General features: G+C 53.6%; 5 protein-coding genes across 5 annotated transcripts; 3 read left to right on the top strand and 2 right to left on the bottom strand.

Moving 5' to 3' along the window:
• Nucleotides 1-195: 195 nt before the first annotated feature.
• On the top strand, nt 196-1,071 carry A1O3_09956 (uncharacterized protein; the record flags this gene model as incomplete). The annotated part of the gene is made up of 1 exon (XM_007740047.1): nt 196-1,071. One exon carries the CDS (start codon nt 196-198, stop codon nt 1,069-1,071), a length of 876 nt encoding a protein of 291 aa, XP_007738237.1.
• A 361-nt stretch (nt 1,072-1,432) lies between these two features.
• A1O3_09955 (uncharacterized protein) lies at nt 1,433-2,640 on the bottom strand (the record flags this gene model as incomplete). The annotated part of the gene is made up of 3 exons (XM_007740046.1): nt 1,433-2,071; nt 2,140-2,264; nt 2,361-2,640. The coding sequence occupies 3 exons, from the start codon at nt 2,638-2,640 to the stop codon at nt 1,433-1,435; spliced, it is 1,044 nt and encodes a 347-aa protein (XP_007738236.1).
• An 869-nt stretch (nt 2,641-3,509) lies between these two features.
• Nucleotides 3,510-7,328, bottom strand: A1O3_09954 (CAMKK protein kinase; the record flags this gene model as incomplete). Its single annotated transcript, XM_007740045.1, has 1 exon — nt 3,510-7,328. One exon carries the CDS (start codon nt 7,326-7,328, stop codon nt 3,510-3,512), a length of 3,819 nt encoding a protein of 1,272 aa, XP_007738235.1.
• Nucleotides 7,329-12,339: 5,011 nt separating this feature from the next.
• Nucleotides 12,340-14,394, top strand: A1O3_09953 (uncharacterized protein; the record flags this gene model as incomplete). The annotated part of the gene is made up of 1 exon (XM_007740044.1): nt 12,340-14,394. One exon carries the CDS (start codon nt 12,340-12,342, stop codon nt 14,392-14,394), a length of 2,055 nt encoding a protein of 684 aa, XP_007738234.1.
• A 166-nt stretch (nt 14,395-14,560) lies between these two features.
• A1O3_09952 (uncharacterized protein) lies at nt 14,561-16,006 on the top strand (the record flags this gene model as incomplete). The annotated part of the gene is made up of 1 exon (XM_007740043.1): nt 14,561-16,006. One exon carries the CDS (start codon nt 14,561-14,563, stop codon nt 16,004-16,006), a length of 1,446 nt encoding a protein of 481 aa, XP_007738233.1.
• Between the last annotated feature and the right edge of the window lie 286 nt (nt 16,007-16,292).

Below are 16,292 nucleotides of genomic sequence, written 5' to 3'. Positions count from 1 at the left end.
ATATGCCATTCCTGTATCCGTACGGCTTCCGGAGACCTAAGGGGTCGTAGCCTTGTCGCCCGGCGTCTGTTTCTCCTCCGACTTCGATTAAATTGACCTCAGTGTAGCCACCAATTGCTCGGCATGGACGACCATCTATACAGCAGGGATAGCCTTCCCTCCCAACACTCGCAATTCTCCTTCTGGCCAACGAACATGCTCGACATCGGTCTCAGTCTCTCGTCGACCCGCCAACTTATGCTCATAGTCTCCGCTACGACTTTCCTGCTTCTCACTGTCGCCTTCTTCCGCCTCATCTCGGTGCTATCTCGAGAACCTCCGTCGCCACGTCCACGCCGCTCTGCCCTCGATCCAACACATGTTCTGATTGTCCTGGGCTCTGGCGGCCACACAGCGGAGATGCTGAACATCCTCTCCCAAACTCCACATTTGCAACTCGACTTCACATATCGCACCTACGTGGTCAGCTCGGGCGACGATTTTTCCGCGCTGAAAGCTCACGATTTCGAAAAGTCACTGCTCTCCAACCTCGAAACTTCAGGCATTAGTATCCCTGAGGGGACGGGGACGAATTACGACGTCGTAACTGTCTATCGCGCTAGGAAAGTCCATCAAAGTCTCCTGACCGCTCAGATATCAAGTCTGCGGTGTCTGTGGGACTGTTTTGCCGTGCTGAGAGGCACGCATCGCGACATCGGCCCCCAACGTCGAACACGGGCTACTCGCTTATACCCAGACTTGATTCTTACTAATGGGCCCGGAACGGGAGTCATTGTCATTCTGGCCTCGATCATTCTACGCTTCTTCGGGTCCAACAGCCGGGCCAATTCGTGGTGGCAATCTACAAAGCAAACTGTACACTCGGCCGGATCCCGCGAGCGACAAAATGTCTCATATACGCAAGCCGGCCAGATGCGCAGCATTTTCATTGAAAGCTGGGCGCGCGTCAAGTCGCTGAGTTTGAGTGGCCGCCTTTTAAAACCCTTTGTGGACCGGTTTGTTGTGCAGTGGCCGCAGCTGGTTGAGGAGGGAGAGTCCAGGGTAGAGTATATTGGACCTTTGATAACATAGATTGCTGTACCTCTCAGGTCGCTTCACACCAGCGAACCCGACGTGGTGATGCGGAATGAACCCATGACGAACCGATAGAATGTTTCCTTGCTTGCACCTGCAAAACAGCAGAAAAGTATTGTACATATCATGGTATGGAAAGCAGGTCTGCTGTCTTTTGAAATATCACCATGTGAGGTCTTTCTAGGGCAAATGCAGTAGTACACAGGCCCAATCTTGGTCGTCTTGAACATTCCTAGTCGCTACCATATTATACAACCGGAGCTCGAGATTCAGAGCAGAACCCCTTCACTGGATTGGGACTTCAATAGTAGGGCGGCCGCATAGCACCCACCGACAAACCTAGATCCCACTGCCACATCTAATCTGCCAACGCCGTCTGCTTCCGCGGCCTCTTCGTTCTTTGAGCCTCCGATATTATCCTCATAGTCTCATCCGACAACCCTTGCCTTTTGATCTCCTCGATCCTCTTCTCTGCCAACTTCCGTTTATGTTCCGCTAGCCGCTCAAGGGGCGACTGTAGCTTGCGCTGCGCATACCAGGCGGCGCGGGCATCCTCTAGGACCTTCATACGCACGTACTCGTCGTCGTGCCATTCGCGGTCACGCGCATATTTGTCGGCTCGGAGCTCATCGAGGATTTCTGAACGCGGAAGGGGCGGTTGGTAAATTGAAGGTATGTATGACTGGGACTCGACGTCGAAGCGGTTCGTGTCACAATCAAAGGTCTGGTAAGTGGGCGTATCAACCTCCGGCCATGGAATCTCGACATCCTCCCCTGCAATATATCGTGTGTGTCGGGGTAAGGGCGAGTAAGGTTCCCGCTGCAGGTACGGCGCTCCTCCACGGATGAGTTTGACGATCACGTCCCGGTCGCGGCCGGTCTCGTCGTCTTTCAATCGGTGAACTAACCGAACAGAGTCGATGGGTAAAGGCAGCTCCATACTCTGGAAGGCGACGCGCTCTCGGGTGGGAGTTCCTTCGGGGATTTCAATGTCGGCCTATACTCGCTGCTGGTTAGAAGCGTGCCTAGTTCGGGTAGTGTGCATATGGAACTGGGATATCGTACCATATTAAGCCCTTCGATTGATAAGAGCTTTTGCTCCGCATGGACAGTCTTGACTCGGCCAATTTTCCCTATCAGCTCCTCTTTGCCATGGATCACGCAGACACGGTCCCCTTCAACAATGTTGCCTTCATTTCCGACGCCCTCCCACTCCTTGTTCTCGCCCTCCAAGCCTTCGGATCCTACAGGATCCCACCCGTTTCCCTTGGGCCCAAGTCGAGCACGTTCTGGAAACGGGGCACCTTGGGCAAGCAAGCCGGGTACCGTGGCGTAAAGCTCTTGCCGCTTGCCAACATCTCGTTTAGGCGCCAATGGCCCGGCTATCCAGTCCTCTCTCCGATGTCTTCGCTCGTCTTTAATAATTCCACGTTGTGCCTTATCCATGGCTATCCGACGTTGGTCATGGTCTGCCCATTCTTCCTTCAGTTTCTTGAGATTTTTTCTCCGGGCACCTTTAAGAGCCTGGTTACGCGCAAGGAGGTTGATGCGCAAGACCTTCTGCATCTTGAGGCGAAATCAGGGTAATGGGGGATGGTCCCGAAACGGTTAGCAGTCGTGGTGAAGCTGATCTAGGTTCGCTGCACCTGCTACAGGTGCCGCAGGACTGAAAGCGATCGAGTAGGTCGGAAGGTGGTCAGTAACGTGGAGGCCAATACAGGGAAAGAGGATGCCCCATGGACATGGAAACGGTCGAGTAAAAGTGAGAGCGGCAGCAGCAACAGGTCGTCGAGTCCACTGCTCGACGGGGACGAGTTCGCTTTGCACCTTCAATGGGATGGGTAGACCACGGGCTTGGCACGGCCACTGGAAAAACTCCGCTATAGCAATTGGAAGGTTACCTGACTAGTACTACGGAGTACAGAGTACGGATACTTACTCCTTACTCCTAGCAGCAGCAGGACAGAGCATCCGTACACAGTCTTTGGGGGTATTTGCCCGTTACTACCTAAGTATGCGCTACGGACTTGGTTTCCTGAGACAGCCCGATCGACACCTTTTCATGTGTACATTGCTGCCGTCCTTATGCTGGTGTTCAATTCTGTGCTGATGTACAATGCATTGTTGTTTTTTCCATGGATCACAAACAGCCTCCTTGCTTTTCAGTTGGTTTGCCTTCGCATTAAAGCAGCTCAAATATGCCTCGCCCGCTGTCGACATAATCCGGTGCCTTCCGTAACATAGAAAAAAGAAGCGAGTCGCATTTGCAGGACACATCATACGCCTTGCTTTCTCTAACCAGGGTATCTAAGAAGAAATCCCACCATGAATGGGAAGGATGAGGATAGGGGGAGTTGTAAAAATAAAAGTGGGCGGAAAAGAATGTGAGAAGCCCTGTGCTGGCAACTGTTCTGCCCCAGCCCTGATGAGAGCCATTAGAACTTCTTCTGAGCGACGCCCATCATCATTGCATCTTCATCGGAGTCATCGTCGTCATCGTGATGGTATTCATAGCTGTTGTTCTGCCAATCTTCAAGAGAGGGCCCGGTAGCGGTTTGCGTCGGTCTCCCATGTTTGGTGATCGTGTCTGCGGTGCGCATGAAGGCCGGTTCGATGTCTTTGCCCGCAGCAGTGACATCGGCTGGAGTTCCCGCCTGGTCCATGGTCATAAACCCTTCGCCAGGAGGTGAAGATGCACCAGATTCGACTCCAAAACTCGGGTCGGAGATGCTTTGTGACACGCTGCTGGCACCATAACCATCTATCGATGACGCAATGGTGCTGGCCGATGGTCCTGAAGAGCCGATGGAGAATTGTGGCGGGTCGTTTGAAACCTTGGTCCGCTGTCTTTCCAGAAACATCATATCGTCAGGAGATGGCGGGCATTCATTGACTGTGGTTTCATTCGGGCGTCTCGAGGAAGCCTCTGCAGCGGCCACAGCTTGTTGATGGGCCTCCTGAATGAGCCGGCGTTGGTTGATATCCCGGGCTTGTTCAAAGGCCTCTTCCGTCGATGCAGGTGCTTGGAAAACAGTCCTTGGATATGGCGTGGCCTGCATCTGAGGAAGTGGTGGAGCTGTGTTGCCGTCGACCGATGTGACTGGGGTCCTCAAGGCATCTGGTGGTTCGATGGCACCCGCAGCTGAAGCTGTACTGACGGCAATGCTAGGTCGGGTGTGGCCATCACCTTCAGAGGAGTGGCGACTCGATACTGGCGAGTGTTCACTTCTCTGTGACCGACGGTCTCGGCTGCCGAGTCTGGCCAACGTCTTTGCCGTACCCTCCCAAAGACCATCAACCCTGGCTTTCAAGCTTCTATCGTGAGTGCTATATCCGACGATGGAGGGAGATGAGTCGTGAAGTGGCGAAGGGTGCCTTTGCATCTGCGAAGCTTTGATCGTCTTGACTGACTCAGTAGTCGAAAGGATAGAGATGGCTCTATCCGGTATGCGGGGACGACCTTCACGCTCCTGCATGGGGCTGACACCTGTCGATGCTGCCGTTGGAATTAGCAACGAGTTGCCGAAGTAATTCTCATGTGGAGATGTGTCAGGGCTTGCGGTTTGACTTTGCGCCAGGGGATGCTCAGTATTCTCTCTGGAAGTCTTGAGAGCAGCTAGAACTTCATCGCCACGCAGACTAGTTCTTCTGACATCCCGCATCCTATCACGCTCATTCTTTGCTGCGGTGCTTGCGATGGACGGCGAAGCTGACGCAATTGAATCGCTGGAGCGACTGTGACTTGCAGAGGTGGCTGCACTGGGAGCACGTTTTCGCGTGTTGCTTCTACCAAGGAGACTTCCTGCCAGTCTCCCAGCCGTATTCAGCGCGCGTTCAATGATGTTTCTCTTGCCAACCGCGTGCGAGAGCTCTTTTTCGTCCACTTCCAAAATCTTCTTCTTGCTTTCTTTCTCCATCTCCGGAGGGCCTTTGAACCACTCTGACGGGTCATGCATGCCTTCAACCACCCATTCATGTCGTTTCGCTTCTAGGATGGTCATGCGCTTCGCAGGGTCCTTGACTAGGAGTCTTCGTATGAGATCGCGAACCCCTTCTGGTACAAGTTCGAATTTGAGTTCATAATCCAGTCGCTTGTTGCTGTTGATCGAAGTCGGGACGTGGTACGTAGGTCTATCACGCGACGTGTCAACGGGAACAAGTCGGGAGCTTGGCAAAAAGACTTCAGCCTTGCATACTGCTTCGTGAAGCCCCATGTCTTCAGTTGCGTAGAATGGGAGGCGAGCATACACCATACAGTAGAGAGTGATACCCAAGGCCCAGAGGTCGAGTGCTCCAGTGATTTTGGGGCCATTCTTCTCTTCGAACATAGAAGGGTCCTCATAGCAAAGTTCAGGAGCCCAGAATGCTGGTGTTCCCACGGACCGGGCAAGTTCTTTCTCGTCGTCCAGTGCTGAAACGTCGTTTTCTGTAAGCTTATTCTCAGGATCTTCGTCGGTTGTTGGACGTCCGAGATAAGAGACACCGAAGTCCGATATCTTGACGGTCCCATTGCTGGTGACGAGCAGATTGGCTGGTTTGATATCACGGTGAATGATACCTATGAAATGCAAGAATTCAAGGCCAGACAGCGTATCTCGGAAGGCTCCGCGAGCTTCTTCAAGAGTCATGGCAGGAACGTAGGATTTCTCGTCATCGTTTTCATCGAGATTCCACTCCGACGACATGTGGGAAACAGCGCTGGTCGCGATACTGAATTTCCGACTGTTGTGATACGCATCAGGGGTATATGCACCATACATGCTCCCAGCTAGGGCTATATCAGCGTAGTCTTCGTGGGAGCCAGTCCTGCTGGGGATGTTTGATTCATAGAAATGTCGGGAGCCAGATCGAGAGATATCTGACAATCCCTCATCGTCATCCAGTTCGTCCCCTCCATGCTCAAGACTCCAGTTCGGGATCAAGTTTGAAGCTGCGGCCCGCGCCTTCTCTTGCTGTTCGTGACGGCGCTTAGCCTGGGCAATATTGAAAAGGTCCCGTTCGACTGGTTCAAGAGGTAGCTGTATACCCAAGCGTTCCTGGACGAACCTATTGTTGTTGACTGCCAAAATTTCACGAACACCCCGCTTGCGCCATTTGATTTCGCCTCGCTCCACATATTCGAGGATCAAGTAGACCTTGTTTTTGTTGGGATCGTCGATGACCTCCAGCAAACTGACAACGTTCGGATGTCTCGCCTTCTTTAGAATAGCTACTTCTCGCTTTGTGCGGTCTTCTGGTGTACCGAGGCGACCAAGGCGTCGCTTAACAGAGTATCTCGGGACGATCTTGACCGCGACCAAAGTGCCCTTTTCGATATCTCGTCCAAGTTTCACTTTGCCATGCTCGCCTCGACCTAGTTCCTGAACAATCTCGTAGTTGTTGATGAATTTGTTACCCGAATAGGTGTCATGTTCGATCTCGGCAGTGTGTGTTTCTTTGGGTTCTTGAAGGTGATGTAGCTGGGCACCGAGTTCGGTAAGAGAGGGCGATGAAGGTACCCGAGCTTCCGGATTGAAGAGGCCAGGGCTCGACATGGGTGTATTGTCTGCAGTCTTCGTACCCTGGCAGTTGGACTGCCGATCTCGAGTCGGCTTAGCCCAGGTCGACATCTCGTTGTAGAGGAGGTTTTGTGCCGGATGAGAGCTTCGAGTCCGGAGTGGAGGAGGTCTGGAAGCAGGAAACTGGACTTGTAAAGCAGCAAAGGATTGGTCAGGATAGGTCGGACGGTCAGCGTTGACTGTTCGCTTTGAGGTTGACAGAGAGTGGGAGAGAGATTTTGAGTGTGATGGACGACGCCGGCGCGGATACGCAACTGTTGACTTTGTGGAAAGCGCCCGATGAACCGTGGACGTCCCAGCAGGTTTCCCGCGCTCAAGCTCACGCTCAAACATGGACTTTAATGAATTTGACGATGTCTGGGTGGACGAAGGAAGAGATGGATGCGATCTAGATGAAGGAAGCCCGGGAGATACAGCGACGCCCTGCTGTACATGCGCATCCAGTCGGCCAAAGGCATTGTCGTCGACAGGTTCTGCAAGGTTCTGCGCAGCCAACGCAATGGGAGTATTGCGCTGTGTACTGCTGGAATCACCACCGGAACTTTGAGAGGCACTACCTCTGTCTAGCTCTTGTGAATTGGTCTCATTCTCACGAGACGTGATCCGGGTCAAGCCACTCATGTCTCCAGCAGACTCCGGGTTGTGGCGGGCATGCTGCAGGTCTAGGGCCCATCTTATACCGACGTTATCGGACATGGCCTCAAGCCTGATTCTTTATGGCCTATCCTTGGATATATGGCCGTTGAACATGGAGTTGTCGTGCCAAAGACACACTCAGACTCCGTCAGTGCTCCCACTCATAGCTTGGCCGTTCGACACCAAATCACGTATGCCATCCGAGTATTGTAGAATCACGGACTATCAAGGTCCTCCTTGGCCTGTACCAATAATCGCTGGTGTTCTCGGGAGGGCCGCTAGAAGCGGTCTGGTTGAATGCGCTCCGACCGCCAACTGTGAATCTGCAGTCGGAGAATGAATCGGTTTGTCTGAAAGGAGCGAAAGACAAGGTTCGTCGGTACAAAAGTCCAGCAACTCGTGCGACAATTGAGATCAATCAAGAAAGCGGCTTCCGGTAAAAGGCCAACACTACTCTCATCGCGATCTGCTCGACTTTTAACGGTGGAGCAACGGGGTTGGTTCGAAGACACGAGCGTATAAATGCCTCTTAGATGTGTTAAAGAAGGAGGAAGATGCAGGGCAATATGAACAAAACGAAATGAAGATGTGAAGAGTCTAGAAGGAACGCGGGCGATAGACGACCTTCAGGCTCGAATTGAAGGACGACAACAGAGGAGGTGAGCAGCGCAGGAAGCACCAAAGAGATGACGGAGGGGGAGCCAGAAGTGCCCAAGAAGCCAAGCTAATAAAATGCCCCAAGCCCGCAATGACAGAGGCCAGCGGCGACAGTGGTGTCTGCCGTTAGGCCTACTACTTGCTGCCTCCATGGGCGGTTTGTGGCTACATTTAGGCGACATGGCCCAACCCCCGTCCCCTGTCCAGCCGTCGTGGGTCGCATGCCACACAGATGGACCACTGAACACCAACAGTGCAGAAGTGTAGTGGGTTCGAGCCGCGAGAGGTGGTGCACTGCTGCACTGCTTCACAGCTTCTTGGTGGGCTGGCTTGTCGCTTGTCCCTCCCTCATCCACCAAAGCCCACCAACTGGCGTTGGCTCCTTGCTACTCATTTTCGCCTTTCGAATCCCTGCTCGGCTTATCTTCTGTGCTGGGGTCCCTTGTTGACCACCAAAGCAGCTCTGGCAGACGGCCGTCAAACTCGCCTGCAGGACGGAGTAGGGATACCATGTGAAGGTAGTAATCCCTGACGTCGCTTCCATCCGCCCTCTCACCACTCTTGAAAAGGAAGCCTGGCTCATGGCAATCCGCTCATTTTTGCCCGCCCGTGAACACAGCACAGCAGTTCGGGTGCAGCACGTGCAGCAATCACAGGGGTGACGCAGGTCCGTCAATTTCAGTTTGCGGCCTCTGCAGGTGCAACTCGTGCAGATGCTGCATGCCTGCCCATCAATACCTGAAAGGTGAATACGATCTCATCAGGCCACCGCTCTGGCAGACACTGTCGGCTGTGGTTGAAGCTGCGACTGGTCTTCTGTGTCAGCGAAGGCAAGATAAAGATCAGTCGAATCAATAGGTATCATCCAGCCTCCTTGTGAGCAGGTTCACGAGATGGGCGAAACTTCCTCGATCCATACTGCCCGGCCGATTCGAAATCGTTTTTCTCTTCTTATGCATCCGCCGTGGTACAGTCCAGACATTTTCCGCCGACCCCTCTACCCTGAAGGTGCGCCCACCGCAGGCAGATAGCACGCCCAGCCCACCTGTGTGAGTGTGCGGAATAGGCGCTAAAAGAAAAGTGTGGGGAGAGGAAGATGTCATAACAGCGCCGCCGGGAGGTCCTAGGACCACCAATAAGCAAATGGATACTGTGGTTCGGACGGCACAAGGAAGCCAACAAGACTCAAAACGCCTGGCGCCTCTCGATTTCATGAAGGTCCGCCGTTGTACGTCGATTGACTAAGGAAAGTACGTCATGAACACTGCGCGAGGTACTGAAAACCAACCCTACCAAGGTATCTGGATTCATCCTTGGGTGTTTAATGCATTATCAAGGCCAACTTTTTGATGCACGATGGCCGAGCCCGCATCGCCTGAAACACATCTTGATTGACTCTGTTGGGCATTTTCACATGCTTGGACTACAAATTCCAGACCCACGATCGCCCGATCAGCAACCCTTGCTCGGAATATCCCTACGGAGTAGGATGTGGCTTGTTCCTGGGGTTTCTACAGAGTACGGCACTCTTCCGATGACCCACCACAGCAGTCGGCGAGAAGGTGGTCGCTATCATTCTCTGTTCCTACCGACACAGAGCGACACCGTACGGACATGCAGAGCTGGAATCCAGAAGGCGTCTCAGAAGCATCTGTCATGAGTTCTCTAGCAACTACGCAAGCCGACACCATCACATGAAAGGTGGGGGATGGGCATTCCATCTTGCCAGCTTAGCTAGGGCTGCCACGACAGAGGACTAATGACCGTACTACTTCGACTAAGACTGATCCGTCAAGGCTTGGGCTATCAATATCTTTGTGTCACCCAGTTACCCTCATATTGATAATTGACAGCAATGGCCAAGCATCACGGTCCACTTTCTGATGTACGGACACTCGCTCCAGAATTTCTTTCACAGTATGGAGTATCCGTACTCCTTAAACCCTAGCCATTGTGGCTGGCTACATACCTGTCCGGATGACATTCGGATTGACAAGCAGATCATCGACGATCTGCCACGTTTCCCTCGTTGTTGTCTGAATGTCGCAGACTACTCTGTAAATACGAGGGGACATTCATACATCTTAATTTGATCGCCTTACTTCAACACAAGCACACGCACACGCACTACTTAGTATGCTAGCCTAAAAGGCCTAGTCTCGCGGCCACCGTCTCGATACACATACAGAGTACGGAGTACGAGAAACGCCTCGGCTGCTGGAAGACCCTTCCTAAACTTTGCCTAGAGAAGATGATGAGCTCGTCCCATGATTCGACGGGAAGCCAACGTCTGACATGGTGTTTCTTATGGCGCGGCTGCAGGTAGGTATACATGAGACGAGTCCGTCGAGTAATGGGATCTAAGCAACTGTACTCGTAGCAAGAGGTGGAAACCCCGGCAGCAAGCAGCAAGTTCCAAAAAATGGCAAGATCATCCCACGGATCAGAAGACAACTTTGATCTGGCCCTTCACCATTCCGAGTCCTGGTATTTGCTGACTCGCCGTCAACTAACGCGGATACAGAGTAATAATGCTCAACGCGTTGCCCCCAACGGTTAGCTTTGCTAAGCAGGGCTCAGGGGCAGTCTACAGAGTAAACTCCCATGACCCAACGCCACCCGCGAACCTGGGGGGTTGAAGCATTGGCAGGCCGGCGTGCTAACGGCTTGGTGCCTGTTCAGCTGGTCAGCCACTGCGGAGATGACAGCCGCCTTTATGCGCGACATCGCCGGCATCTGGGACCTGACGGTGTCTCCTCCCTCTTTGCACGTCAATAACATCAGCTCAGGAGAGGTTGCTGCTGCGTGCGTGGTCCCATACATCGACAACAGACCTCCTCAAGCCCAGGCCATTCGGAGTCTTACGCATACCACTACTGAGCCCTCAGCGACTCTCGCGGGCATCGCCACGCAGTTTGCTTGAGGCTCATGGTGGTGTGGAGGCGGAGTGAGCAACCAGTCATTCTGGAGGCAACCATTTGAGGGACGCTAATTGACCTGGCTGAACCTCTTAGGGCCTGATGCATGCCATCTGGACAACCGCGATCAAGTTCATGGACCACAGACGTCTCCCAACCCGCCCGAGGGCCCTCTCTAGTCTTCACTCCTTTACTCCTAGTCTACAGTCGGCGCAGAGAGCACCAGGGTTGACCCAACTGCTAGCCTTGCAGGCCTTGAAAATCAAATTCGAGTGCTCCCTGTTGACCTACTTTCAGTTGTCTCAAACAAGGGGGGGACCTAGATGCTAGATGGCCAGGCCCGTCAGAGAGTTTGTGGTCAGCCCGGCCGCTCCAGGTCGTATCCAGGCGCTGTTGTTGGAATGTTCCATTTCAATAGGTTAGTCACAACAAGCCGTGACGTTCTATCAGTGCCGGAAATGCATTGTAAGCTGCTGCTTTCCAGTACGTCGCCACCAATGAGATGTTGTAATACGACGTCGTAGGCTGCGCCAACGAGTGAGGTCTCGGAATAGTCATAGCCAGCCCCAGCCGAGTAGTCTCACGAAATAACTTGTATCAGGACAAGAAGCGGAAAGCAGATGACTGTGCGCGCAGGTGACTCAGAGTTATCGAGACACTGTGGGTGCCAACATACCCATACATTCAAAACGAGCACACCAATTCTGTCACAGCTTCTTAGACTCGATGCCTTCGTGGGCCGGGCAGTTTCCACGGGATTTTTGGCATGGCCCGAATCGGTGAAGCCTGGATTATTTGATTAATTGAGATTAACCTATATACATACAGATAACGCCGGTGACAGTCGCCTGCGACTAGGCAAGGTCTACAGGATGGAACGAGATCGAAAATAATGACCGAGAAATGACAAATGGATGCTGACTGACAGAGGCTGATGCAATCCCACACTGACTAAGCTTGTAGGAGCCACCATGGCTGAGCCTGAGGGTGAACTTGAAGGATAAGGTAAGATGAGCATTATTATTGTGTAGCGGGTGGCTGGCTACTTCAATTCCGCACGCGGCATGATCTCTGACCTAAGCAGAGATCTGTTGACGTCTCATCGGCCCCAAGGCTCACAGGCACTTAACAGGCACCTAACAGCACCTAACAGCACCTAACAGCACCTGACAGCACCTAACAGGAACCTTACTGGCACCTAACCCGCACCTAACAGGCACAGCTGCCACGACTAGGGCCTCCAATTCCTACCCCCGCCAATGAGATTGCAACGATGACCTTCATTATCGGGTTAGACTGGGGTGCGTGTCCTCGGCGTTCGCGGCCTTGGATTAATTATATGGCCTCGAATTTCCATCAGACGTCCTCAAATGCTCAGCTAAGGATGAAGAATACAGTATAGAAGATCCCTCCGTCTTCTCGCTGCTTGTGGCGGAGCTGCATCATGAAGTGCCCTCAGCGACCTCAAAACCGCCGGCCGGCCCCTCCTCCCAAGCATGGCTGCACTTGTATACCAACGTCCTACGCTCGACACAGCTGTCCATCAGCTGTATCAGAAGTCCATGTCAAAAGATAGAGAGTCAGCCGACCAGCCACCACCCTTTCGTGGCGAGTTCTCCTTTGTCAACAAAGATGCCGGCAACATCAGTTCCAAAGATCACAACGCTGCTGTGTCGTGGCACGTCATGAACCGCTACGAGCGATGGAAGAAACAGGAGCAGGCCAAGAGGCTGCGAGCATCTGCGAACGTGCCCGTGGGCCCCTTCTCGTCTCCATCGCATCTGCAATCGCAGATACAGGCTAGGCAGCAACAGTCTGTTCGTCGAGCCCCGTACGAGATACCCAAAAGAAGCAGTTTGACTGGGGACACTACCATGCAGACAAGCGCCACGCCGACGGTCGCTCCGTTGGGATTCGATCCTTGGATAGCAGAGCTACCACAACCACTTCAGCTTGACTACCCCGGCATCAACACTGGTCAGGCGTCGGGCAGCCGCCTACCGACCTTGTCGACTTCGCCGCATTCGCCGCATTCGGAGGACTCGGCCTCTTTACTTGGCGCTATTGGCACACCGCTGGATCTTACCGGCAATCCTTTTGAGTCTTCAGTTCCATCCATGCCACCTCTCGTGGACCAACTGGTCGGTTTCGCATACGACGTTTTCATCCCCCAAAGCTGGCCCCAAGAATTCGGGAGAGTGCAAGGATCGTACGAAATCCGCAAGTGCCGGGAGGATACCGCGATCATCAACCAAGACAGTTGCTACGCAAATGCATATCTCAGTCTCCTTGCTTCGGCCATGGCGGGCATGACCAACGACGATAATTTAGCGTGCCAGTCACGCTTTTTTCAAGGCCAGGCCATGACAGAGCTGAAAAGCCGAGTGGCGAGACCGGGACCCCAAGACCTGATCACTCTCAAGGCCACTCTCAAGCTCTTCTCAACCGAGACTCTCGTCGACAACACATCGGTAGCGCGCATGCACCTCAAAATGCTTCGGAAACTGGTCAATGCGGCCGGCGGGGTGATCATGACCGATGCATGGTTCCGAGAGGATCTCCTTTCTTGTGACTGCTATTTCGCCTTGAAATACGAAACTCGACCTCTTTTCCCGGCCCGAGAATGGACACCTGGTCCGCTCAGTCAGCCATGGAAAGCACGCTTGCTGTCTGCGGGCATTGTCGGGGACCATGCGGTGGGCCTTGATCCCCTGATTGAGCATCCTGCTATGAAAGCGGTGGTGACTGACCTGCGCGAGCTGTTCAAAGCTCACGAATATATCCAAGACCACGATGTTCCTGCCGACGATCAGTTGCTCCGTTGGCAGCAACTGCGCAAGTTTGACTGCCTATCGAGGATCGCAGACCACTACGTGAATTTGACAATCTATCCTCACCTGTTCCAGCGGCCTCACACCCAAGCATATGCGTGCGTGGCCACAGCGTTGATGACGAACATGGTTTTGGGCTCGCCTGAACCACTCCGGTTTGGCCTGAAGCTCATCGACAGCCTCCACAAGAAGCTGGACGAAAGTGAAGCCGAGGACGGCAGCGTCCATCCGCGGCGTCTCCGGTTGTGGGCACTATACGTAGGTTCACTGGCGGAGAAGGTACATCCTGTGGGCGCCGGGAATGAGGGATGGTTCGAAACCAACTATCGCGCTCAAGCAGCAGACTTGGGTGTCGCGAGCTGGGAGGACTCGAGAAAGGTCCTGAGGCAGTTCATCTACTCGGACAAGCTACATGAGGAGATAGCGTCAGGGCGAGCGCATCGACTCGCTGATTTTATGAAGGGTCTGTACTCGGCCACTAGCTGCAGCTGGCGGCAACCGATGCCGGACACAAGCTTGGTATCGGGTGGGTTTGAACTGGAGGGGTCGCCGGACTTTGGTGAATCTGGGGCTTCTTCGATTGCAGCTGGCAAGCAGCGGGAGGACCATGGGCTGTTTGATGTGTCATTTGATCAATCACCTCGAGATTCGAGAATGCCGCGGGTTCATTCCTGGGCCCCGAGAATGATTGCGTTCGAGGACAGGCAGCACTGCAGGTGACAGGAGGAGGAACGCACCTTATAGAGCTAGTCCTGTTCCGGCCATATACCAATTCTCGCCTAACCTTCCTCTTGTGCTTTCACACATCATCGTGCCATTCACGCTCCCAGTCGTACTCGTGCTCGTTACCACCTCCCTCGGCCTCTCTTTCACTCTTCCCACTCCAATGCGGGCGGCCCTCTCGCCGAACCTGACACCTTCAAGATGGATTCGTCTTAGACTTAGTCATTCTCCAACCGCACCACTGCCCGCATACCATGCATCCAGATCCCTGACCAGTGTGCGCTCCTCCCATGCTTCATGGAAGCTCCAAGACTTGTCGCGAGTCTCGCAAGACACCACTCCACTGGTGTTCCATTCGACCTCGGACAATCCGTACCACAATCTTGCCCTGGAGCACTACTTGCTGACGCATTTGCACTCGGATTCACGCGTTCTATTGTTCTACACGAATCGACCATGCGTGGTCATTGGACGGAACCAGAACCCATGGCTAGAGACGGATCTCCGGCGACTGAGGGAGGGCCTACTTGCTCCCCAAGAAGAGGCGGAAAGAGAAGAGGCAGCTAGTGAAACAATGGGTTCTCAGCACCACGGTTTGCCAACGACGGATACTACAAGGCCTCACTCGACAGCGATCAGCCTGGTCCGCCGTCGTAGCGGAGGTGGAACAGTCTTCCATGACTCGGGCAACCTGAACTACTCGGTGATAGTCCCCAATTCGAAATCGTTCAAGCGGAGCACGCACGCCGAGATGGTCGTGCGGGCTCTCTCGTCTGCGAAGCTCAAACTGCAACTCACCACCGTGTTTCCGCATTACGAAGGGCTCGAGGTCAAGGTCAACGACCGTAACGACATTGTCATGCGTCACCAAAACGATGATCCATCTCAGTGGTTGAAAGTGAGCGGTAGCGCATATAAGCTCACGCGAGGCCGGGCATTGCATCACGGCACCTTGCTCTACTCCAGCCCTTACATCGACAAGATCTCGGAGCTGCTACGTAGTCCAGGGCGAGATTTCATTCACGCCAAAGGTGTGGAAAGTGTGCGCAGCAAAGTTGCAAATCTGGTGTGGACACCCGATATTCGGCAGCGACATGAAGTAAGGACACAGATTACCGAAGCCATCATCGACGAGTTCTGGAATATGTATGGCGCTGGCCAGACCCGTCAGCCGGGCATGAACGAGATCACGATCGGCCATCTCGACTGTGCCGCCGACCGGAACCCCGAGGTCGCAGCCGGCGTGGCAGAGCTTATGTCGGACGCATGGCGCTTCGAACAGACTCCACGCTTCGATTTCTCGAGTGGCGTGCTGGACGGGATGAGTGTGGGCTTCCAGGCCAGCCATGGCGTCTTGGAGCACCTGACGCTAAAGCGTTCAGACGGCGCACTGCTCGTGCAAAAGCAGAACGATGATTTCGGACAAGCCGTCAAATTGAGCGATGTCAAGAGTTGGAGGGACCTAGTTCAGTCAGGGCAGGGGCCCGGGGACAGTCGAGATCAAAGTCCAGCGGTTAGACCTGCGGCGTCAATCGCGCCCAGAAACATCAACGTCCCAGACTCGCTGATCCGGATGGTTGAGGCTATCTTCCCCCGATGGCGCACTTAGCATGTTGACGGATGATCCCCGGATCCTGCTGTGTGCGACAGTTCACACCTACACAGTGCAGAGCAGAGAGAAGAGGAGATGTGGCATCTCAAACCCACCAAGTCAGCCGAAAGCACTACTCGTGTATAGATTGTTGGCTAGGCTTAGGGTGGGTGCCAGAACTAAAGGCGGTTTGTCCAACTACTACTTCGATAAGATTAGGGAAACCTCCAGCTCTACCGAGTGATTATCTTTCTAAGATACTAGATATAATCTACGGCCTCCCTAGAGCGACTCTTCTATTTCT

Source organism: Capronia epimyces, assembly GCF_000585565.1.
Source record: "Capronia epimyces CBS 606.96 chromosome Unknown aczIQ-supercont1.10, whole genome shotgun sequence".
Classification (NCBI taxonomy): domain Eukaryota; kingdom Fungi; phylum Ascomycota; class Eurotiomycetes; order Chaetothyriales; family Herpotrichiellaceae; genus Capronia; species Capronia epimyces.
This window is presented reverse-complemented; position numbering and strand designations above follow the sequence as displayed.